We start from the raw sequence: 23763 nt of genomic DNA, 5'->3' as shown, positions 1-23763 counted from the left end.
TTTGCATTGACGTGAGTTGTGGTCTCTCTGCTGCTAATGGTCTGGGTTGCCTCCAAATCTGTTTCCTCTTCTGTACAGGGGAGGAACTGAACTACTTGATTCCTTTCCTCTTAAAGGAGATTTTCTCACATAATGCTAAGTTCCCTACACTGAAGAGGCAGAAAGCTGTTCCCAGATATTTGGCCAATCAGTCTACAGTGTCAAAAGTGTTCTGTTCCAGGTAGGCACTGAACTAATCTCCACTCCCTTAAATAGGAGCTGGCTATGTGTTTTTCTCTATTTCCTGAAGTCATCTGACTACTCCCTGCCCCAAACCTCAGGTTGTACTCATACATTCTAAGACTATGGTTTGCTTATTTCTCCTTGTGGGGTCTATCCTTGCTTAAGAGGCAATATTGCAGTCACTGTGAGTCTGCAACATCCCACAAGAGGACCCTAACAAGATGAGCTATAATACACTACTGTGCTTGGGTTTGAAACACCTCCTATAGAGTTGAAATAAAGTAGCTAAATATGTTTAATAAGTCAACAGTGTGACAGTATAATGAAGGATCAAAAATCATGACGTGTAAAAGAATGGTTAAAGTAACTGAAGATATTTAATCTAGAGAAGAAAAGACTTGGGAAACACATGATAGCTATTTTTAAATACTTAAAAGGGCAATCATAGGGAAGAGTGACTAGATTTCCTAACACCCATGGTAAAATTTATAGAGGTATACTGTTTGACTTGATATAAAGGAAGATTTTTAAAAAATGACTGTCTAGGAGTGCTCAAGAGGGTCAGATGACCAGTGATTGGGAACATTTCATAAGCAGGAGCAAGTAAGATCTGAGCCAGTTCTGTTGGCAGGGTGTCTGTGGTGTGTTCCTCAGTTAAGTAAGTACTATAAGCAGCTTCAGTGCAATGAATTACCATCACCCCCTTGTGGGCCTGGGTGTTGGGTACTCTAAGGAGGAAGTTAGGAAGGCAGTAATATTGGATCCTGGAATATAGTCAGACAGGAGCCTTCATGCAGATACCCTTTCCAGTTCTCCAAACACCCACTCACATGTGGTCTCAAAAACACCCAGTACCTTTACTTAGTTTTACCCACTTCACAATATGCTCAATATGAGCAATTTGACTCCCAAGCCTAGGTCAGGCCTGAGTGTTTCTCGTGAGTCATAGTTTTATGCTGAGGAGACTTGAGAGTTTGTGGAGGGAGAATCCCCCTGCCCGCGGGGGGCCGTGATGACAGAAGAAGTCTGTGGAAAGAGAGGGATCTAAGGAGTCCTGGGGAGGCAGGTCTAAAGGTCCAGGCCTGGCAGCATCACTGTCCAGGAAAGCCCCAGTTCCCATGGCTGTGTGCACGGGGCCAATTGTTCTCGGCAGACTTCATCCTGAGTGTTCTGTGGGGACCATGACTAGGGACCAGGCAGAAGGCGATGGCTGGTTGGAGGGAAGCCAGGCCCTTTAGTGGGGGAGGCCAGCTGGAACATAGCATTGAAGTGGGCTCGGCTTTCAAGCTGCATACGGTGGCCCAGTGGGCAGGTGAGTGCACGAACAAAATGGATCCGAACGAGCCCTGACTGCCCCCCAGAGACCAGCCATCCGTAGGAGTCCAGGTTTGGGCTGAAACGTACCTGTGAAGAGAATAGAAAACAAAAGAGATGCTCACAGTTGTTGCTTTAGGGTGAGTCTTAGCTGTAAGAGCAAAAAAAAAACAAACAAAAAAAGAGCCACAATCTGAAAGGATAGGAGGACCACGATGGGGTGAGAGGTAGGAATGAGAAGACAGTGAATGAGGTATGTCTATCATGCTCTGGAGGATGAGAGTGCCGGAGCTGTTTCCCCCCCTTCACCGTCTCCATTACCTTTTCATCTCCCATTTCATTGCTCACAGGCGCAGAGTTGGGAGGAAATGAGATGAAGGATGGCGAACATGAGAGATAAGGTTTCTACCTTATGAATAGCTTCCAGCTGCAGCCGGTCCAGGCAGAGCCGCGTTTGCCCCTCTCCCTCCTGCATGCGCAGTATTGGTTCTCTGTGGGGCAGACCGTGGAATGAACCCTGGGGAGGAGGGTGTAATAGGAGAGAGAAAGCGAGCAGCTTCTTAGTTTTGCATCTTTCTGCTGGAACTCCTTAGGATTCCCTACTATACAAGGACTCAAGTTTTTTACTTTTTCTAACGCCCACACCCATTCTCCTGGCCTCAATTTACCAAATCTGTGTCTTGAAAGAGCAAGTAGTGATGGTTGACGGTTTCAGCGTAAGTTCGAGCCTTGGGAGGGTTGGGGGCCCCGGATGAAGCAGAAGAGTGGTCCTGATCTTCAGGACTGTCCTGATATGGCATCAGATCTGCTTTATATATAGGCTAGAAAGAAGAATGTTAGATTAGGTTCTATAATACTGAAGACTGAATAAAAGTAAAAGAGAGAAAATTGGTTTGGAGCAGGAAAGACTGTAAGTAGTATGTTTAAACATATGTTCAGATGCACGAGGGTAGGGGAGATTATGTACAGCTCTATTCTAAGACTTCCAGGGAGAATATCAGGGCTGGGAGACCTAGTACTAATTTGTACTCTGCTGCTAATTGGTAGCACTAATTTGAGAGGTCATGTGGATTAGGACCCAACAGATGGTGCCGCTATTAAATATTCATATACGTACGAATCTTCGCTCTACAGGTCGTTTGACATTTATTGGGTTCAGCGCCATATCAGGCAATATAGCTGCAATGAGCTCCCCAGATATATCTCCTGCAGCTATTGTCCCGAGCCAGTCGGATCCTGAAAGACTCTAATAGGAAGAGAGAGATATTTTTCATTCATTCATTCACTCATATTTATTCAGTTCTGTGAACTGGTAACAACTTCACAGTCTGAGGGGGGAGAGACATATTTGCACAAACAAATATGAGTTTATCATAACCCATATCCCTGAAGATACAATTACCACACACCTGTCTTCTCCTTTTATCCAAAACTACTGCCTCTGGGACTTCCCCAGTGGTCCAGTGGTAAAGAATCCGCCTTCCAATGCAGGGGACGCGGGTTCGATCTCTGGTTAGGGAACTAAGATCCCACATGGCGCAGGGCAACTAAGCCAACGTGCGCCACAACTACTGAGCTCGCGTGCCTCAACTAGAGCTAATGTGCCACAAACTACAGAGCCCACGTGCCCTGGAGCCTGCGCACCACAACTAGAGAAGAGAAAACCCGCACGCCACAACTAGAGAGAAGCCCACGCGCCGCAACGAAAAAGATCCCGCATGCCTCAGTGAAGATCCTGCGTGTCGCAACTAAGACCCGACGCAGCCAAAAAGAATAAAATAAATTAAAAAATATTAAAACAAAACCAAACAAACAAACAAACCAAAAAAACCACTACTGCCTCTTTCTGACCACCACTAGGTGAGTAAAGGAAACGTTTTCCTGTGTAATGAAGGTTTGGAAGAGAGGAGCTCACCCAGACAGTGCCTTTTCGAGGAGCAGTGAAGTAGGCCTTGAAACCAAGGTAACCAGCATCAATATAATGAATTCCACAGAGTCCATAACTGTAAGAGAAAGAGAAAAGAAAACCTTGCTTTTTCTAAGATTAGATTCATTTCTTCCCCCACAATTCAAACTCTCTCAGTGAAACAACCCTCAACCCTCCTCTCCCCACAGCAATCTGGCACAGTGCACCCCAACCCTTAGGGCTTGCCCCCAGAGCGCCTCCTCTCTCCATCCTGCCGTACGAGGCATAGCAGTTGTCCTGAGCCACAGTGACGCCATTGTAGGGGAGCAGCCAGGCCAGCTCTGTACTCAAGAAGCGCTTGATAGAGTTTATTGGTTCATAAGGTCGTCGAAGGTCCCAGAATTTGATTTTCCGGTCGCTCCCTGCAGAGACTAGGAAATGACTGTGGAAAGATGGGAGAAGAGGGAGAGGATCAAATCTGAACAAGCCTGGAAGAGTCAGCCTGTCCCAGTCTTCACCTCCCACCTCCACAACTCTCCTATTCTATACCTGTTAGCTTTGCACCATTGAAGGGTACGCACAGCCTGGTCATGGGCTAGGAAACACTGGAAGGGGTAGAGCTTCAAGGAGCCATCAGAGAGCCGTATCCGCTGCAGAGGCGAGTTCGTGGGAAGGTTCCAGAAAACCACCATGCCTGAGGTAGGGACAGAATGAGTAGGTATTAGAGCCAGGTTCTCCCTTCTTGTTCTAATTCCTTTCTCTGGCTCCTAGGATCTATGTCTTCTACTCTCAGACCTGATGCCTTATGAAAGGCTATAGGGACCATGATTAGCTAGCCAACATTCCCTCTATGGTTTGAAGACTCAACCTGATATTAGTTCCAATTCTCATCAACAAAAGTAATAGCTTAGTCTGAGATCTGCAGTTGAAAGATAGGTTGAATGAACCCAGTGTCCTCTACTCCCTACTAAATAAAAATAAAGGGATTTTTTAAAAAGCATAAACCTTCCAGGACAAGGGTTGGCAAACTACAGCCCATGGGCCAAATACAGCTTGCTGCCTATTTTGGTAAATAAGTTTGACTGGAACACAACCACACCCATTTGCTTACCTAAGGTCTGTGGCTGCTTTCACTTTTTAATGGCAGAGTTGAATAGTTCCAACAATGGCAAAACAGCCTACAAAGCATAAAATACTCACTATCTGAACCTTAAGAGAAATCTTTGCCAACTCTGCTCTAAGGCAAAGAGAACAGGCAAGGAGCCAAAAGCAATAAAATGTAGAGGAATAGAAAACAAATGGACAAATAGAAACTAACTCAGCTGATCCAAAACAAGCTGACCCCTGACCAGGCTGGCAGAGGACGAGGTAATCAAAAGTATAACTTTGATAAAAGTGAAAGACAAATTAAAGAACAATAAGAATTTAATAAACAAAAGTGGGGGAAAGCGGGACTTCCCTGGTGGCGCAGTGGTTAAGAATCCGCCTGCCAATGCAGGGGACACGGGTTCGAGCCCTGGTCCGTGAAGATCCCACATGCCGCGGAGCAACGACGCCCGTGCGCCACAATTACTGAGCCTGTGCTCTAGAGCCCGTGAGCCACAACTACTGAGCCCACGTGCCTAGAGCCCGTGCTCCACAATAAGAGAAGCCACCGCAATGAGAAGCCCGCGCACTGCAACAGAGTAGCCCCCGCTCGCCACAACTAGAGAAAGCCCGCGCACAGCAACGAAGACCCAACGCAGCCAATAAATAAATAAATAAATTTTAAAAAAAAAGTTGGGGGAAGCATGTGAAGCTAAAACCCCTTTTATACATAAACTCAGGAAATGTAGCATCTATGAGCCTTTTTGAAAAAACTTGACAGTGAATTACAGCTAAACAATATAAGTAATTCAGCAATGGAGGGGGAGACGGAGATCAAAGGACTGGTGGAGACAGGCAATCATTTTCAATATAGAGTTAAGATTAAGTAACTCTGGGAATTAAGATAGCAAAACAGCACTTAGTATTACATACCCTGACAGTGTAAGAACAAGACCACCAAAAGAAACACAATTAGGAGATCGTGAGAAGGATGACAGGAAGCAGTGTAAGAGTGCTAATTTCCTTATGACCCTAGCAGAAAGTCTACTGGTGTGTCTAAAAGTGAAACTGTCATTTAAAAACAATAACAACCTAATAACACCAATTACTTAATGTTATTTTTAATTTTTTACTTTTTTCCCTTTTAATCTTAAAAGTATCTTTATGGAACTAATCTCTCTGTGGTGAAGGAACATTTATTGGGAGCTTAACTAATTTTTCAGTTTCACTTGCCTTTTCCTTCCTTGAAGTTAAAGTATAATTAAACTTAATACCTTTTAATTTAAAATAGTATCTAGAGTATGATCCCATTTTTTTTTTTTTTAATTTATTTATTTATTTATTTTGGCTGTGTTGGGTCTTCGTTTCTGTGCGAGGGCTTTCTCTAGTTGCGTCAAGCGGGGGCCACTCTTCATGGGCCACTCTTCATCGCGGTGCGCGGGCCTCTCTCACTATCGCGGCCTCTCTTGTTGGGAGCACAGGCTCCAGACGCGCAGGCTCAGTAGCTGTGGCTCGCGGGCCTAGTTGCTCCGCGGCATGTGGGATCTTCCCAGACCAGGGCTTGAACCCGTGTCCCCTGCATTGGCAGGCAGATTCTTAACCACTGCGCCACCAGGGAAGCCCATGATCCCATTTTTACAGAATTCTTTATCTCTCCATCTAATCTTTTTATCTTTATACCTGCATAGAGAGCAGCATGAAATGATGTTTATCTACTCAATTATTTCTTTCTGAGTAGAAAAATTCTAGTGACTTTTTTCTCTTCTTTGTATTTTTTTACATTTCATGAATAGTTTTAAGTATATAATGCTGAACACTGAATCAAAAAGGAAACGACAACAGAAAAACAAGCATATATAAAAGTTTAAAGAGCGGTAGCTCCTTATGTTCTGCTTTGCTTTTCACCATTATAATATCCAGCAGCCAGGTGGTGGTGGGGCCGGGTGGGCATCCAAGCGAGGCTAAGGCACTGACCACACTCAGAGGGGTCTGACGCTTGCATAGACCCCACCTGAAGGGTTGCCACACATTGGACCTGCAGGGACAGGAGAGACAAGGCTAGGATTAGGGATAACTACTGTTTGGAACAAAGGCTCCAATCCTTGTTTAATCCAGCAGGAGGTGGGAGATTTTTCAGGTGGAAGGAGACTCGCTGTGGAATCAGTAAGGGAGGCTCAAGAAGATGGAGCCTTGGCTAAGGTAGCAGGTTCCTCACTCACCTTATAGATGGCAGGCTTCACTGCATCTGTGAGGGAAGAAGAGCAGTAACTGACACTCTGCATCCAGAGGACTGAGGTCCTAATCAGGCCTTGCTCTTAGACCAGCACCCCCAGCCCTTTCAACCATGCCCTTCCCTCACACTCTTCTCTTTTCACCATCAAATGGATGAACCTGCCTCTATCTGCCCCCAGATTCTCCTTTCCTCCTGTTCTATCTGATAGTGCCCTTCCTCCTATCAGAATGGCTAATCCCTCCACTCGGCTCTCGTCTCATCCCCTCCTTTTCCAGAGCGTGGCTCATTTGGTTACCCTCCCCTGCTCCTGCCCTGTCCACTTTCTCCCTCCCTATTGGGTCACTACTCTCATACGCACATGTAAACATGCACTCTTGTCTTCTATCTAAATCAAACGAACAAACCAAAGCCTTCCTTTACCCATTATTCTTTTTTTTTTTCTTGGCCGCGCCACGCAGCAGGTGGGATCTCAGTTCCCTGACCAGGGATTGAACCCACGCCCCTGCATTGGAAGCACGGAGTCTTAACCACTGACTACCAGGAAAGCACCCCTTTACCCCTTTTTCACCTCCAGCCACCGCCCTCATTTATATGATCCCCTTCACAGCCAAACTTCCTGAAAGAATTGTCTATACATTTCTGTCTTCACTTCCTCACCTCCCACTCCCTCCTCAGCCCACTCCTAACACCAGACCACTGAACAGGGGATTTCTCAGGGTTCAAACCTAGGTGCCCTCGTCTTTAATTACTCAGTGCTGTTGAAGAACAAATAAATTCAACCAAATAGGAGCTGCATTTCCCTGCCCCTTCCTCTTTGTGCTCACCTTCACAAAGGTGAATATAGAGGGAGAACTCTATATTCTCTCCCTCTCTTCACAACAAAGAGAGTGTGTTTACGTGTATGTGTGGTGGTGATGGCAGGAGAGGTGGAGGACAGGATCTGGGGGAGGAAGAGGAATATGGCAGGGGAGACAAGCCCCAGGCGCAAGCCTCAGCCTTCAGCAGCTCTTTACACAGCCAATTAACTGTGGTAGCAAGAGGGGGAAGACCTGAGAGCACAGGAGAGCAGGGAAGGGGGGGAGATAAAAGGTAATGTGCTGAAAGTGGGCAGTTACAAGACTGCAAAAGAGAGGACTGCATGCAGGCTGCATGCAGGCATGAGGTCAAGAACAACATGTGTGAAGTCAGAATGGGAGGGGTGACTCGGTAAGGCTTTGTACTGCAGAGACTGGGCCTGGAGGAGTTTCAGGGGAAACAGAAAGGCCCTTCTAAGCTCTGGCCACAACTCCAGCAGCCCCATTCTCCTTGCTGTGCTACTCACCTAGGGGCTGCTGAGCCAGCAGGGCCTCGGGATGGGGCAGACTGAACAGCAGCACCTTCCCGTCTGAGCAGGCAAGAGCCAGGAGACCCAACCGGGGCAAGAGAGGCGCCTAGAGGGTGAGACCAGATCTGCACTGAGGCTTGCTGCCTTCAGGCACCTCTCAGAAAACTTTTCAGGTTCTGGTCCCTGAAAATATGATATGGAGTTGCTGGAAAAACTCCACCCACCACTCTCTAACCTCCCTCCCTCCAACTCTGGGAAGACCCAGGGCCCCTTTGTCCTGGCTCTGAGTCCTAGGGCCATCCCACAATCAACTGGGAGGTACCTTCCGAGGGGTGCCTGGAAGTTCCCATGCTCCACTGGGGCAGAACTTGAGGTCCCAGATGCAGCCGTGGTCACAAGCAATCCCATAGACAAAGTGGGCTCTGTTGTCAGGACTGAGAAGAGAAAGCATGTGGGGAGAATGGGTGGGAAGGAGGGGCCTGGAGCTGCCAGAGCCTGCGCTCCCCTTGTCTCAACCCAATCCGAGCCTTGCCCCCTTCCCCTGCCCAGCCCCATCCTTCTCTCCTCCTCAACCACCCTCCAATGGCAGTGTCCCAGCCCCACCTCACCAGCTTTCTTGCTGCAAGGTCCCAAGGTCCCAGAGCTGGAGCAGCCCAGGGCCCGAATGAAGCTGGCTCAGTGGGTGTGTCTCATTCATGTCAGGGCTGGAGAAAAGAGCCACATACTGCGAGGCTGCTGCCCCCTCTGGCACTGGGCACCAGTCCAGAGCCCAGAGCGGTCCCCCCGTAAAGAAAGACACATCCCAGCGCTCTGGGTGTGCTGTGATAGAGCTAAATCTAGAGAAAAGTCAAAGATGGGATGAAAAAAGGAGTTAATAAAAGGTAGTACGGACTTCAGTAGGTGAATGGATAAATAAACTGTAATACACCCAGACAATGGAATATTATTTCACACTAAAAAGAAATGAGCCATCAAGCCATGAAAAGACATGGAGGAACCTTAAATGCACATTACTAAGTGAAAGAAGCCCACCTGAAAAGGCTATATACTGTATGATTCCAACTATAAGATATTCTGGAAAAGGTAAAACTATGGAGATAGTAAAATGATCAGTGATAACCAGAGGTGGGGGAGGTGGAAGATGAATAGGCAGAACTGAGTATCTTTAGGGCAGTGAAAATACTCTGTATGATACCATATTGATGGATACATGTCATTATACATTTGTCCAAACCCACAGAATGTACAACACTAAGAGTGCACCCAAAGGTAAACTGTGGACTTTGAGCTATTATGATGTGTCAGTGTAGGTTCATCAACTGTAACAAACGTGCCACTCTGGTGAGGGATGTTGATAATGGGGGAGGCTGTGCATGTGGGGGGCAGGGAGTATATGGGAAAAACCCCCTCAATTTTGTCGTGAACCTAAAACTGCTCTTAAAAAAGAAAAAAAAAAGAAAAGTAATGCGAACAGAATGGGAGCTCCACCTGGAGCTCCTGTGAACTGACTTAAGCAAGCACCAGAACATCAGTCACAGTCTACAGGTGAAACCAGTCCTAGCCACCATTTGTATCTTCCTCCTTTCCTTCCCAAAGTCTGTCTAGTCCTAGGCTTACCTTCAAAGATGACAGGTTGTGCATTCTGGTTTACTACAGTGTTCTCTCTAGGGCCAGTTTGTCTAGGTCTATCTGAGTAGATGTGACCTTGAAAACTGGTTTTACCCTCAACCTCCCTAGGCTCCCTCAGTCTGGCCAGCAGCGAGAAGCACTGCAAATTCGAGAGGGCTGACCAGATCTAGCCAGCACTCCTACCCTTGGGACCAATTGGACCACCATTAAGGGAAGAACAGGGCCAATCTATCATCCCTTTCAACATCCATTTTTCATTTTTCTGTCTCCCAGAATCAGAAAAAGACGAGCAATCGTCACCTGTTTATTCGGTAGAGTGTGCCGTCTTCAGGAAGTCCTTCACGTTGTACAGAAAACAGTGGTGACTTCTCCTCCTGGGGCAGGTAGTGAGCTGCCTCACTGGGGGAGGGCAAAGGGAATAGCCTAAATTTGGAAGAGTTTCATCCATCCTGGGATTCCCATTATAAATCTAGAGTCCTCCATTACCCTTCTGTCTCCAGTGGTGTCACCCCCTCCTAGATTTCAAAGATGTTTCTTCAACTTACAGTTCAGATAACAATTGCCACTTCCAGGCTAAAGGAATCCATTCCGCAAACTCCCAGTATGAATGCTTCTGTTCTCGGCTGGAGAAACAGAAGCATCATGAATGAAGGAAGAGAGAAATTCTAGAGCAGCGCTGCCCAATAGAAGTTTCTGTGATGATGGGAGCGATCTATTATCTGTGCTGTGTAACACACTAGCCGCCAGCTGCAAGTAGCTACTGGGCACTTGAAATGTGGCTAGTGCAACTGAGAAACTGGACTTTTAATTATATGTAATTAATTGAAAATGAAATTTAAATGGCTTCATGCAGCTAGTGGCTACCATATTGGACAGCACAGCTCAAGAGCTCTTGCTTTGGACTTCCTTGGTGGCGCAGTGGTTAAGAATCCGCCTGCCAATGCAGGGGACATGGGTTCGATATCTGGCCCGGGAAGATCCCACATGCCGTGAAGCAACAAAGCCCATGCGCCACAACTACTGAGCCTACGCTCTAGAGCCCGCGAGCCACAGCTAATGAGCCCACGTGCCACAACTACTGAAGCCCACGTGCCTAGAGCCCGTGCTCCACAACAAGAGGAGCCACCGCAAGAGAAGCCCGCGCACCGCAACGATGAGTAGCCCCCGCTCGCCACAACTAGAGAAAGCCCGCGCAGCAACGAAGACCCAAGGCAGCCAAAAAATAAAATACAGTAAAATTTAAAAAAACAGAGCTCTTGCCTTTGGAGCAGTGCCTTTTAGTTATGAATGTCTTCACAGTGTTCTACCCTGTGAGTGCCTTCCGCCCTTCCCACAGCCCCACTGCTAGATCGTCCTTTGCACTCCTCCACCACCCTTTCATCCCCAGTCCCCGTTCCCCAAGTCTCACAGGTCCTTGGTGAGATGAAGGCACTTCCAAACAGGAGCCATGATGTGATTTGGTAAGCCATTGGGAGCCACTCCCCGGCAGTGTGGCTTCTGCTTCTGAGGATCAAATTGAAGAAAGTGTAAGGGAGAGAATCGTATAAGCTGGAGAAAGTCCCCAGGAGACCGCTTTCCCAACTTTTACTTTTCTTGGCATTACTTCCTCTCCAACCTTTTACCTATCAGCATCTTAAAAGATTTGTATCTCAACCATTACAATGACTTCTTCATCTTCTGCTCTTATTCCTCCATCAAAACCGCAAAACCTGCTATCTGTTTTCTGTTCATCTTCCTTAGCGTGTCTCCATGGCACTTGATTCAGAGGACCCCCTTTTGCTTCTTGAAACTCCTGCCCTATGGGGTAGTCTCTCCTTATTCCTCCCACGTCTCTAATATTCCTTCGCAGGCTCTCCCTCCTCTGATCCATTTGGTCAGTGATGGTATTTCCCAGAGTCCCTCTGTCTCCTCAGCCCTCAATACACGTACTCCTCGTAATTTCATCCCATGTCTCATGGCTTTGACCACCATTTTAATGCCTGATTATCAAGTCTGCATCTTAGTAAATGTAAACTTTACTCAGTCTCAACTTTTCTACAAATTCTAGACTCAGTGTGGTGCTGAGCCATATTAGAGCCTGAGGCAAAAGGGAATATCAATTATATGGTTGCTATCTTTATTTAAATTTTTGATATTTTCTTCACCATAGATTTGTTGCATTAATTTTGATTTTTAAAATGTTGCATCGAGATATTTATCTTGATTACTGGGGGTTTTGGTGCTCCCTTAAATGTTGCATCTGGGAGAAGTAAGGCACTGGTCCCATATATCTGACTGGCAAAGAGATGTCTCCAGAAGGATGGCCCTTGATCTACCAAGCACCTCCAACTTCACATGTCAGAAAGTAAACTCATCACCTCGCCTGCCCACCTTCCTCCCTCCAGTGTCCCCCACTCTTTCTGTGTTCCCAAGTTCAGTGTATGAGAGCACCATCAAAGCTGGAAATTCTTACTCCTTCTTCTCCTTCAACTCCCAACTGCTATTAATTCTCTTATATATCTCTTTTATCTGCCTCCCCGTCTTCTCTTCCTTCACTGCTTAATTTAGGCCCTTACTACCTCTGGAACTGGAGAACTGAAGCTGTCTTCTTTATTGTCAACTGCAAATTAATCTATTTTCCTAACTGATCATGTTATTTTTCTACCTAAAAACCTCTGTTGTATAGAGTTTCTGTTTGGGATGACAAAAGGTTTGGAAATGGATAGTGGTGATGGTTACACTACACTGTGAATGCACTGAATGCCAATGAATTATACATTTGAAAATGATAAATTTTGTTTTATCTATTTTACCATAATTACACACACACACGCACACCCCCTTTGCCGGCTCCTATCAGTTTTAGCTCTTTCATCCGCTCCAGTTTAACCACTTCACCGAAAGGCCCTATGCTGCAGCCACAACCAATTTCTGGGGAAACCATCCTCTCTGGCAAACTTCTATTCCTTTCAAGACCTAGCTCAAGTATCATCTCTCCATGAAGTCCAAGCAGTTAATCATCCTTCCTCTATATGCCTAAAGCATATTGTTCACTCCTGATGCAGCACTTACTACACCGTGAGCTCTGTAAAGCAGGACCTTGTCTTATGCATGCTTGTGTTTCCTAGCATAGAGTAGATGCTCAACATATGAACGAATAATCTTGTTTAGTTACACCCGCAGCCCCTACAATCTCAACTGTGTTTGAAGTTGCTCTTTTTTCCTTTTACCTGTTTTGGCCATCCTAGTTACTAGGCCAAAGCTTTCCTCCTAGGCGTCCTGCTGACCCCCTAATAATCCTGCTATCCCCATTCACTTTGTCTATTCAGGTTACCCCTGAAGTGGATCCTCGTGTGGTGCTCCGGGGCACTGTAGGCTCGGGGTCAGACGAGCTCTCACTTGGGGCCTCACTTTCTTCTCCATCTTCAGCCTCAACCTGGAGAACGAAGTCTTCGTCCCGTGCAGTGTCATCCTCTTCTTCTCTATAATGACAGGCTGCCTGCTGCTGGCTCTTCTTGGGTTTGGTGGGGCTGCTCACCTTGGGGCTCTCAGGACAGGACACTGGAGCAGGCAGGGCTGTTGAGAGCTCTTCAGCCAGTTCCTGAAGATACAGAAGTGCCCTGTAGGATAGGGCAGAGTCAGAGCAATACTCACAGACACTTAACTGAGAGCCCACTTTGCCCGACACTTGGCTGATTCTTATCTCACTAGATCCTCCCAGTGACCATGTGAAGTGGCTATTAATTTCTCTTCCCCTTTGATAGATGTAGAAACAGAAATCCAGGAAAGTTAAGTGACTTGGCCAAGATGATTCAGATCACATATGTGGAATCTGAACCCAGGTCTTCTGACTCCAAGTCCAAAACACTTTTCACTCTACCACAGTCAAAGATCATTGAGGGCAAAGGGAAAGAATGGAAGGGCACATATATACTGACATATACTGGGCAGTAAAATTGCAATGAAAACTTGGAGGACATTGTGAAAAATGTGATAGGATATGTGGTACAGAAAGGAACCTCCCAGATAGACAAATTTAACCACAGATAAACTTGCTGTGGTAAGAGCTAGAAGACTGCTCAAGTCCCCAGAACCCAGACACCACCCCTGCTTACCTGACACCTCCTCACAGTCCACTCATCTCTCCAGCATCTGCCCCACCCTCATCCCTTCGCCCAGCCCCCCTCCACCAAGCTGTGCCCCGAAATCCTTACACTTGGGCAGCCCTTCGGCGGGGTCGTTCCCCAGGAGGGGTCTCAAAGTCCTCAGGGGGCCTCTTTGGATGTGGAGACTCTGGCTGATCTAGGCCTTTTGACAACTTCAGCAGTAGCAGATCTGCCTTGGACTTTCGACCTCGTTTCTTAGGCATGGGGGTGGACAGAGGGTTGGATTGATCTAAGAGACCAGGAACCCGAGGGGCTGATGGAGAATTAGGCTGCTGGGGCCTTTTGGGGCCTTTCCGTGTCCTACCACCTCTCTTCGGGCCAGGCTTTGAGGCCCTAGGCTTTGGGACCTTTGACATCTCTGAAGAAAGATCTGTAGAGAAGAATATGGGTCTGTGAGATGGGACCAGAGCTCAAGCCTCTTTGGAACAGATTACACCATACCCAGGTTTGTAAGGTCCTATGAGCTCAACCTGCTCTCGTTCAACTTAAGCTGAGCATGGGGAGATAAAAAGCTGAAAGGTCAAGGGACATACCTTGCTGTTCCAGTCTGGAGAGGGTTTCCTGTTCTGGAGGGAGCCTCCTCTCATCAAGAGAATCCTCAAATCCAGGCAAAGGGGTAGGTAATGACGTCTCTATGGAAGCCTCCACACTGGTTGTTTCTGAAGAGGCCTTGACATCAAGCTGGTTTAGCACCTCTTGTCCAGGAGAGTCTACCACAGTCATGTTCCCCACGGGGCCGGCCTCCTCCAGAGCAACACAGCCGACCCCGTAGGAATCCATCAGCACCCCCTAAAATGGCTGCGCCTGCATACAAGAGACATACAAGTGAGTAGAAGGTAAAAGCTATTTGCACTGGCTCAGATTTTTCTACTTTCCTGTCTTTGTCTTCTCACAACCGTTTCTCCAACCTCCCCCCACCTTCCCCACCAACAAGAAACCCAAGCTCTCTGATCATTCATTCATTCAGCAATAATTACTAAGCATCTTCTACATGTCAGGCACTATTCTAGGAACCGGTAACATGACAATAAGCAAGACAGACAAGGTCCCTGACCTCACGGAACTCACATGTTAGTGGAGCTGACAATAAACAAACAAACAATAATAAAGCTACCATTTATTAAATGCTTACTATGTGCCAAGTATTGTACTAAGTGCTTTATTTAGATGATTTAAAGTGAGTGAACAATTATTTAACTCCTCTCCCTGAAACCCAATGAAATGAATCATCCCCTCCCCTTCAAAAAAAAAAAAAAAAAGAGAGAGAGAGAAAATCACCTGTTATGAATGTAGGAAAGGGCCACAAGTTTCTAGAATAGACTATAAAGAATAGCTGCCAGATACTATAAAGTTTACATCAAATTGAAGGAGGACAGGATGACGAGATCTGACATCCATCTTTGTGAATATTAGTCAAGGTACAGATTTATTTAAGCGTAAGTAATTCTCTAGTGTCCTGCTAGCAATCTTTCAGCTGGATGGGGGAGGTGGTAGCCTATGAGACAATTAAGGAGCATCCTACTAAATTAAGAGACCATTTTCACACTGAAGAATAGACTAAAAAATGGTCATGAATCTTCATTTTCTTCAAACCCAGGAAACCAGCTGTGTAACCATGGACCAAAGTAAACTGACAGAGATAAACAATACACTGACTACCAAACCCAAAACCTGAGCAACATAGAACTCTGCAAGGGCCCAGTTTTTGGCCAGAATAACCTACTTGTCTGTAACAAAAGGGAAGAAATAGCTCAGATCCCAGGAGGAAACTCTCCATAGGTCTATATATGTCTTAAGGATAAAGAACTCATCAGCCTCAGTGGAAAAGTGTGCTAATACAAATACCACAAGAAATATCATACAAATTAAAGTTTCCAACTGTCTCTCTTGAGAAAGCTGCAGTCTATCATTATAAACTATAACAATAGCCAACTCTTTAACTCAGGTGCTAAGGATACATTATAACATATGCTAGGGATATAATATAACACTATCAAGGTAAATAGAGGTCAGTGAGAATCCACCTACATTGTTCTCTGGTAAACAGCAAACCCTGAGAGAATTACTCCATTCAAAATTAGTAATAAGCAAAAAGGATCCAATGGGACCTATGCATAGTTACTATGGAAAGAATAAAAAGGACACAGATGAAAAAGGTGAAAAGCACCCTTTCAAAGAAAGTCTCCAGAAAACAAGAAATTTTCCAACAAAAGCTTCTATTCTTTCAAAAAAGCCAAAGAGACTGTGGAATCCAAGATTTAAGAGACGAAAGAAGAGATAAAACAATGGCAAGGCAAAAAAAAAAAAAATGAGCTGGCAGTCATAAGGAAAGAAACTGAGTAAAAGAATAAAATCAAAGAAATGAAAACCAGAGGAGAAGCAAAATGCTGAAACCATATGTACTACTGAAAAGACAATCAGTGATATGAAAGACATGTTTGAAAAAAACCACACAGGTAGTAAAGAGATAAAAGTGATTAGTGAGAAGATGATACGGATGAAAAGAGACAGTGGGAAGCCAACATACGAATAATTGATGTTCCTGAAGAAGAGAGAAGAAAAATGGGAACAGAAAAAAAAATGTTCAAAGACCTAACAAAAGAAAATTTCCTGAAATGAAAACTAGAAATGCGTACTTTCTTAACATAAAGGAAGATCTCAGTCTATAGATCAAAAGGGCTTATGGTGCAAAAGGGAGACAAAAATCAATAAATACTCATCAAGACCAAGAAATACAAGTGAAGATACTAAATTTCTCCTACAAAGAGAAAAAAATCAGGTCAGCCTCAGAGTTCTCAGAAACATTTGATGTCAGAAGATAAAGAAACATTAAAAGGATCAAGAGAATTCTTTACTTAACTGTCATTCATGTAAAGGTAATGGGATGACATTCTAAATATGCAAGTTTCTAAAAAAATCCACTTGAAGACCTAATTTAGCCAATGAAAGATAAATCAATATAAAGAACTTTCTAGTGGAGAAGTTGTGTTATTAAAAGGCTGGTAGTAAGGATTTAACCCAGTGACACATCATTAACTGTGGTAACTACAGGTATAGAACAGACTATAAATTAAAAATTTCAATGCCCCACAATGTAAAAATACCAATATTCTGATTGTAGTAGATCAGGGCAAAAGAAGAAGTATCTTAATTTTGCTTCTAAGGTTGACAAATTGAAAAATATAGGTTTACTAATACCATTTTTTTTTGGGAGGTGGCACCGTGTGGCTTACAGGATCTCAGTTCCTAGACCAGGGATTGAACCCCAGCCACGGCAGTGAAAACCTGGAATCCTAACAACTAGGCCACCAGGGAACTCCCTACTAATACCATTTAGATGTTTAATAGAACTAAAAACAGTATACTATATTGCTTCCAAAATACCCAATAGGGCTAAGAAACGGAAGGAATTTTCTAAAAGACCACATAATAAAAGATCATTAAAAATAATGGAGGGCTTCCCTGGTGGCGCAGTGGTTGAGAATCTGCCTGCCAATGCAGGGGACACGGGTTCGAGCCCTGGTCTGGGAAGATCCCACATGCTGCGGAGCGACTAAGCCCGTGAGCCACAATTGCTGAGCCTGCGCGTCTGGAGCCTGTGCTCCGCAACAAGAGAGGCCGCGACAGTGAGAGGCCCGCGCACCGCGATGAAGAGTGGCCCCCACTTGCCGCAACCAGAGAAAGCCCTCACACAGAAACTAAGACCCAACACAGCCATAAATAAATAAATAAATAAATAAATAAATAAAATTTTAAAAAAAATAATAATAATAATGAAGATTTAAAAAAAAAAATAATGGAAACACACACACACAAAGAAAAAAGAAAAAAAAACAACACAAGGGTGACAGAAACACGATAAATAAAAGGGATTTATTACAGGGTATTAAATGGTTCACATCAGCGGCTCTCAAAGGTGGTCCCAGGACTGACACATCACTTGGAAGTCAGTTAAGTGCAAACTTCCAGTCCTACCCCAGACCTACTGAATCAGAAACTCTGGGATGGGGCCAGCACTTCATGTTATAGCAAGCCTTTCAGGTGATTCTGATGCATACTCAAGTTTGAAAACGACCTGCGCAGAGGATCACTGGAAGGGATGGGGAAAAAACGTTTAGGAACAAGTACTCGTCAAATTGAGAAGTTGTTTCCAGCTGCTGGTTCAAGAACCACATGGCTTCTCCTCTGCCATGGTGGGGAGCCAGAAGCTGGCTGAAGAAGCCCCTGCCATAGCTGATGGCTCCGTAAACAAGCTGCCTCTGCAATAATCAGAAAGTGACCAACTGAGGAAGATTCTTCTCTGGCTCCCAGATCCAGAACCGTACCACTGCCACAACCTGCAACAGCAAAATGCATGCCTTCTGGCCTGCCTCCTCTCTAAACTCAAGTCCAAATTTGAGTTCTTCAAGAGCACATTTGATTGGCAAGGCCTAAATCATATTCAGAATCTTGGGTGGAAAAATTCCAGGAAATGAAATTTCTAGCTTTCCAGGCTCTCAAATGGAGGGTGCTCATTCTCTCACATCCCACTTACCCCAGGGTAGAAAGTAGGATCAGTGTTTTCTCAATTCCTCTCCAGTGTCAATTCTTGACCAATAGTCCTCCCCATCTTGTAAAAACCTTGTTCCTTCCAAGCTCATAACATTATCTAAATCACTGCTAGTCACTCCACTGTCACACCTGAAACTTGTCAGCATATAAAACCTTTTGACCTCTAAAATCACTAAGACACCCAATATCTGATCACAACCTCCCATCATTACAGCTAGATTGCTCAACTACTGTCACTATATCTATTCTTTAACCATATTAATTAATCCACTGATCTCTCCAATTTCTCCCTATGTCAGCCACATACCATGTAGTTTAGACTCTTTTATTTTAATCAGACTCTTGTTGATATTACAAACTTCCTTTCTTTTTGTCTTTTTGTTCCATAGGCCCGGCAAAATTCAAGCCTGGATGAACCAGTCACCAATCTTCTCCACGGGAGCATCTAAGGTAGTTGAGCACTAGCAATCACACGTTCTCTCTAATCAGCTCCCATACCCTCTCTCCTCCAATGTCTGATCCCCTAGTCCTCAACAGATAACTTAGCCTCAGATTTCTGAAACAATCAAAAACCATACTTCAATTTCTTGTCAGATAACCTAACACTCCCTGCCTCTGAGCACCTCATCCACTTTCTAAAGCCAAACTTTCCACTTGTGTTCTAGTCCCATGCCCTCTCCTGCCCCACCCAAAGAAACTGAAGATGTTTATCCTTTTCCTTTCCATTGGCTCCTTCTAAAGAAAATTTAACGGGAATCCCCTAGTGGTCCAGTGGTTAGGGCTCTGCGCTTCCACCGCAGGGGGCACGGGTTCAATCCCTAGTGGAGGAACTAAGATCCCGCATGCTGTATGGTGCGCCACCCCCCCACCCCCCGCCAAAATAAATAAAATATGTGCCTCGCCAAAATAAATAAATAAAATAAAATTTAAAAAATAAACAACATTTAACTATTTTTTAATTTTCATCTTAACACAAATACCACTATCCTTCAACCCACAGTTCTCCAACTAATATCCTCCTGCCCCTCACAGTCAAACTTTAAGAGTTGTCTGCCCTTGATGTTTTAATTACCCTGCTGCATCCTAACTAGGATATTGCCCTCAACTCATCACTGAAGCTAAAGTGATCAATAACTGTTGTGTCAATTAGTCCAATAAACTCTTCTCAGTCTCGTTTAACTTGACCTCTCAGCAGCACCAAGGCTCCTTACCACTTGTTTCTTGAAACATTCTCTTTTCTTGAGAAGCAATTCAAGTGCAGTAACCTTCCAGATGTTTACAAAATTTCCTCAGTCTTTTACAGTTGTCTTACACCTATTTAGTAGCTTTTTTGCTTGTTTGCAAACTCACCACTTTTGTCTCTCCAAAGTATTCAGTTTAGTTTGCTTTCTTTTCTTTTTCAGAATTGTTTCTATAAAATCTTTAGTTGATACAAAATACTTATAAAATAAGTGTAGAATATAAAGAATAACAATAAAACCCCTGTATATCTGCCATGTTTCAACTTACTTTTAATAGAAACAGTAACTCTTACATACTCAAATTTCCTTAAAATTTAAATATGTCACAATTATATAAACATAGTGACAAATCAACTGATATTAAAAATGTTCGAACCAATACAATGACTCTTGGCAAGCATTCAGTTCAACTAGTTAGAGTGACCAGGCCTATAGGAAAAAAGCCTACAGGCTTCGAGAATTCAGTGTGCCATGGGCATCAGTTTGTATGCTTTACCCAGGAAATGGAGAATGTCAGTTAACAGAGGCAGCTAGTTAAATGGAATCAGTTAAGAGAATTTCTACATGTCTTAAAGATTTTTCCATATCATTTTCCCACATACATCTTTTTCATTCTTCTTAGTTACTATATGGTGTTCCATAGGATTATAGTTTATTTGGATATTTCCCATCTAATGGACAATTGGATTATAATATTATTACAAATAATATTGCAATGAATATTCTAGTATAGATCTCTTCATTAATGAGAAATTATTTTTCTAGAATAATCATCTGAAGTGGAATTACTGTATTGGGTTAAAGGGTATACACATTTCAAAATTTAACAGATACTGCCAAACAGGTCACCAAGGTGAAAATCAATTTATACTCTTACTAACTGTAAAAATGGGTATACCCTTTTTACCACCCCTTGTCAATCTTTGATTTTTGCCAGTCTGATGGGTGAAAGAATTCTTCCCTACTGTATTTATTTGCATTGTCCTGATAGTAATTGAGATTAGCAACTTATTTTTATATGTTGGACATCTATGTCTTTTATGAATTGCCAATACACATAATTTGCCCATATTTCTATAGGACAAATTGATCATTCCTTATTGATCTGTGCAGTTATTTATGTTGCAAATATTTTCTCTCTGTATCTACCTTTTAAAAAAACTTTGCTCATGTTTCTTGCTAAACTGAAGTTAAATTTTAGGAGTTAAATTTCTCAGTCTTCTCCTTTATGGCTTCTGTTTGTGTCTCTCTTTTTGGCCATGTTGCATGATGCCGGGATCTTAGTTCCCTGACCAGGGATCGAACCCGTGCCCCCTGCCGTGGAAGTGCAGAGTCCTAACCACTGAACCACCAGGGAATTCCCCTGTTTGTGTCTTAAAAAGGCATTTCCTACCCCACTGATATAATATCAGAATATAAAATATCTTCTTTTATTTTCTTCTAATAATTTTTCTAATTTTGGATTTTACATGTAGCTCTTTAGTCCATCTGGAATTTTCTTATCATAAGAGATACGGGTATTTACTTATTCCATATCTATCTTCCTTAAAAGTTTCAAGAGATAGGGATCTTGTCTATCTGACTCACTATTGTATCCAGAACCTGGTACGTGGTAAGCGCAATAATTAACCTTTTTTGATTGAACAACTAACTTCTCAAGGTACAAAAATCTCTATAAGGATTCACTTCTCATAGAAGGCATGGCATTGTGGTTAATTTCCATTTTTGACTTCACAATGCAAATTCTGGACACAAGTAAGGGATGTTGAGTAAATGTGTACCAGAGTTTATAAGATTTTGCATCTGCACCCCAACTTGTCTGGTTCCCATGCTGTTCCAAGGCTGCCAGCCTGATCTCCCCAGATGTGGAAAACGATTAGATAACACTGCTCCTCAAGTATGGAATTACTTTACACACACTGTTTGGTCTAATACATTGTTTCCCAAAGTGTTCCTATGGTACAACTGGTGGTATGCAAGATGATTTCTGAGATACAAAAACGAACGATTTTATTTGACTAATTGTGTTTTTATTTTAACTTGTATATAAAAAAAAAACTATAACTAGTCCATGAAACCCATGGTTTCATCTACATTGTTTAGATCAAGACTAAAGCACTTAAATCTTAAAATTAAATCAATTTAAAGAAAATTACTAAGAAAACAATACTACAGTTGATAAGAAGGGGTGGCCAAAAGAGACGAAGGCGCAGGAATGACAGGTTTGTGTAACAATATGCCCGTGGGGCTATAAGGCTTGGCCATATCCTGCACCCCTCTAACAAAGTGAGTTACCACGGGTGAAGCTGAAGTCACCACCTCTGCCTTCCCCAACAGAAAGCCAAGTTGCTGCGGGATAAAAGGACTAGATTGGGAAACATAACTGGCCCCTGGCTGCGCCAATGAGGTTGCAGCGCGCGGGGCACAACCCCCAGGGTTAGAAGAGCCTCACCGAGGAAGAGGCTGGAACACAGCAGAATGAGAAGACCGACCCGCTACCACTCTAGGGGTGACCGCCTGCCCTTTCTCAGTCCTGGGCGTGGGGTAGCTTTCACCACTAGCCTGTTCGGGAAGCGAGCCCTGAGTTTCGTAAGGCTGAGGACTACGGTAGGTTCGCAGAGTCCGAGGGTTGCAATGTAGGCAGCGCCGCGGCCGGGACACAGGATGAGGTGTTACGGACACCGCGTGGGGAAAGAAGGCGAGACCCGAGGAGAGCAGAGATGGGGGATGCACGGTTGCCACCGTGGGTTAGGGAGGTGGGGACCACGACGGTTTCCGGAGGAGTTTAGGGGCTGGAGGTCGCGATGCTGTGTAGAGGCGGAAAAGCGGAGCCGGAGTTGGTTCCCAATATCTTAGTGCTACCGAAAAAGAAGTGAGGTGGGGGGGTAGTAATCGTGGGGCCCCGCACATCCCGCTGTTGTACACTCACCCTCACCAAAGTCCTTCCGGAAGTCCAAGTTCGAAGATGGCGCCGCCTGTCTGGTCGCCGTTTTATGACGAAATCTGGTAGCTACTCTTCATTGACGTCCCCCCAGTGCACAAGGTAAACACGTGGGTTTGGTTGGGAGTTTGTGCCCCAGGACGTTTTCTATTAGACTATGTATTCCATAATGCAGTGCGGCGAGCGTCCCCGAGCCCTGTCGCAGCGGGCGCAGCTCCCGGGCCTTAGCGGCGCAGGGGATGCCGCTGCACGGCCTTATGGGAATTGCAGTGTCCCGAAGGGAAGACTGACGCCTGCGCGGTGACAGTCGTCGCGCCCCCGCCGGTTCCCACGCGGCTTCTACTCGAGCATCGAGAGTGCGGGTGCCCAGGCCTGAGTGTCGCTCTCGAGCGCGGAATCCTGGCTTTCTGTCGAGACTACCGGCCTGTGGCGGGCAGGGCCGGGCTGATGTGAGAGTATTGACCTGCAGCCCCGCCGTCAAGCCGAAGACTGGGAGACAAAGGAATGCTTGCCTCGGGGGACGACTCCGGCTTCCCCCTCAGGGCAGCCCCCAGCAGATCCAGCCACTAGTGAAGTCAAGGATGGACCCGAGACAGAAACACAGTGAAAGGGAAGAGCAGTAGAAAAGCCTGGCATGGGGACGCTCTACTCAAGTGATCCTCGGGCTTGGACCCTCCCCTTGGTCGTAGGCCTTGCCCCACTCCCTCCCTGGGAGGTAGGATGCTGGTGGAGAAAGAATGTAACAAACTTCCGCCCTTTCCTGAGGCATTTAAAGCTGTGTAAATCTCACAGGTCTCCATACAACGAATAATGGAGTTCAGGATGTATAAACAAACAGGAAAGGGTGGTGTAAACCAATCTTTCTCTTACCAGATAATCTCATCTATTAAATTCCCTTGGTTACACAAACCATTTAAGAAAAGCATGGGAGAAGCTAGCTAAGATTTAAAATCTGGAGCAAGGGGACTCCCATCCCATTTGCCCTAAGTGGCCTAAAGACAAGCTAAGGCTGCGCCGTGGCTAAGGACTGACTCCTTTGTGAGAGTGCAAAATCGGGTGCAGTCGAGGCTGCAGTTCCTCTAATACGGGGTATCTACAATGCTTGTCCAATGGACAGCTCTCAACTTGACAACTTCAAGCATTTATTTATTTTTCTATTAAAAATTTTTTT

At 44.8% G+C, this 23763-nt stretch overlaps 1 protein-coding gene across 1 annotated transcript; it reads right to left on the bottom strand.

Annotated features, from left to right (window-relative positions):
• Window positions 1-580: 580 nt before the first annotated feature.
• Window positions 581-23020, bottom strand: GTF3C2 (general transcription factor IIIC subunit 2). The gene is made up of 19 exons (XM_007191333.3): window positions 22581-23020; window positions 14393-14663; window positions 13908-14229; window positions 13028-13313; window positions 11123-11217; window positions 10260-10337; window positions 10015-10113; window positions 8694-8921; window positions 8408-8519; window positions 8083-8191; window positions 6748-6773; window positions 6434-6563; window positions 3992-4136; window positions 3723-3884; window positions 3452-3539; window positions 2654-2782; window positions 2205-2357; window positions 1946-2053; window positions 581-1626 (listed from the first exon to the last, which is right to left on the bottom strand). Exons 2-19 carry the CDS (start codon window positions 14637-14639, stop codon window positions 1408-1410), a joined length of 2736 nt encoding a protein of 911 aa, XP_007191395.1. The 5' UTR covers window positions 14640-14663; window positions 22581-23020; the 3' UTR covers window positions 581-1407.
• Between the last annotated feature and the right edge of the window lie 743 nt (window positions 23021-23763).

Source organism: Balaenoptera acutorostrata, chromosome 12 (genome assembly GCF_949987535.1).
Source record: "Balaenoptera acutorostrata chromosome 12, mBalAcu1.1, whole genome shotgun sequence".
Classification (NCBI taxonomy): Eukaryota; Metazoa; Chordata; class Mammalia; order Artiodactyla; family Balaenopteridae; genus Balaenoptera; species Balaenoptera acutorostrata.
Note: the sequence above shows the minus strand (reverse complement) of the source record. Positions and strands in the feature narration are given on the sequence as shown.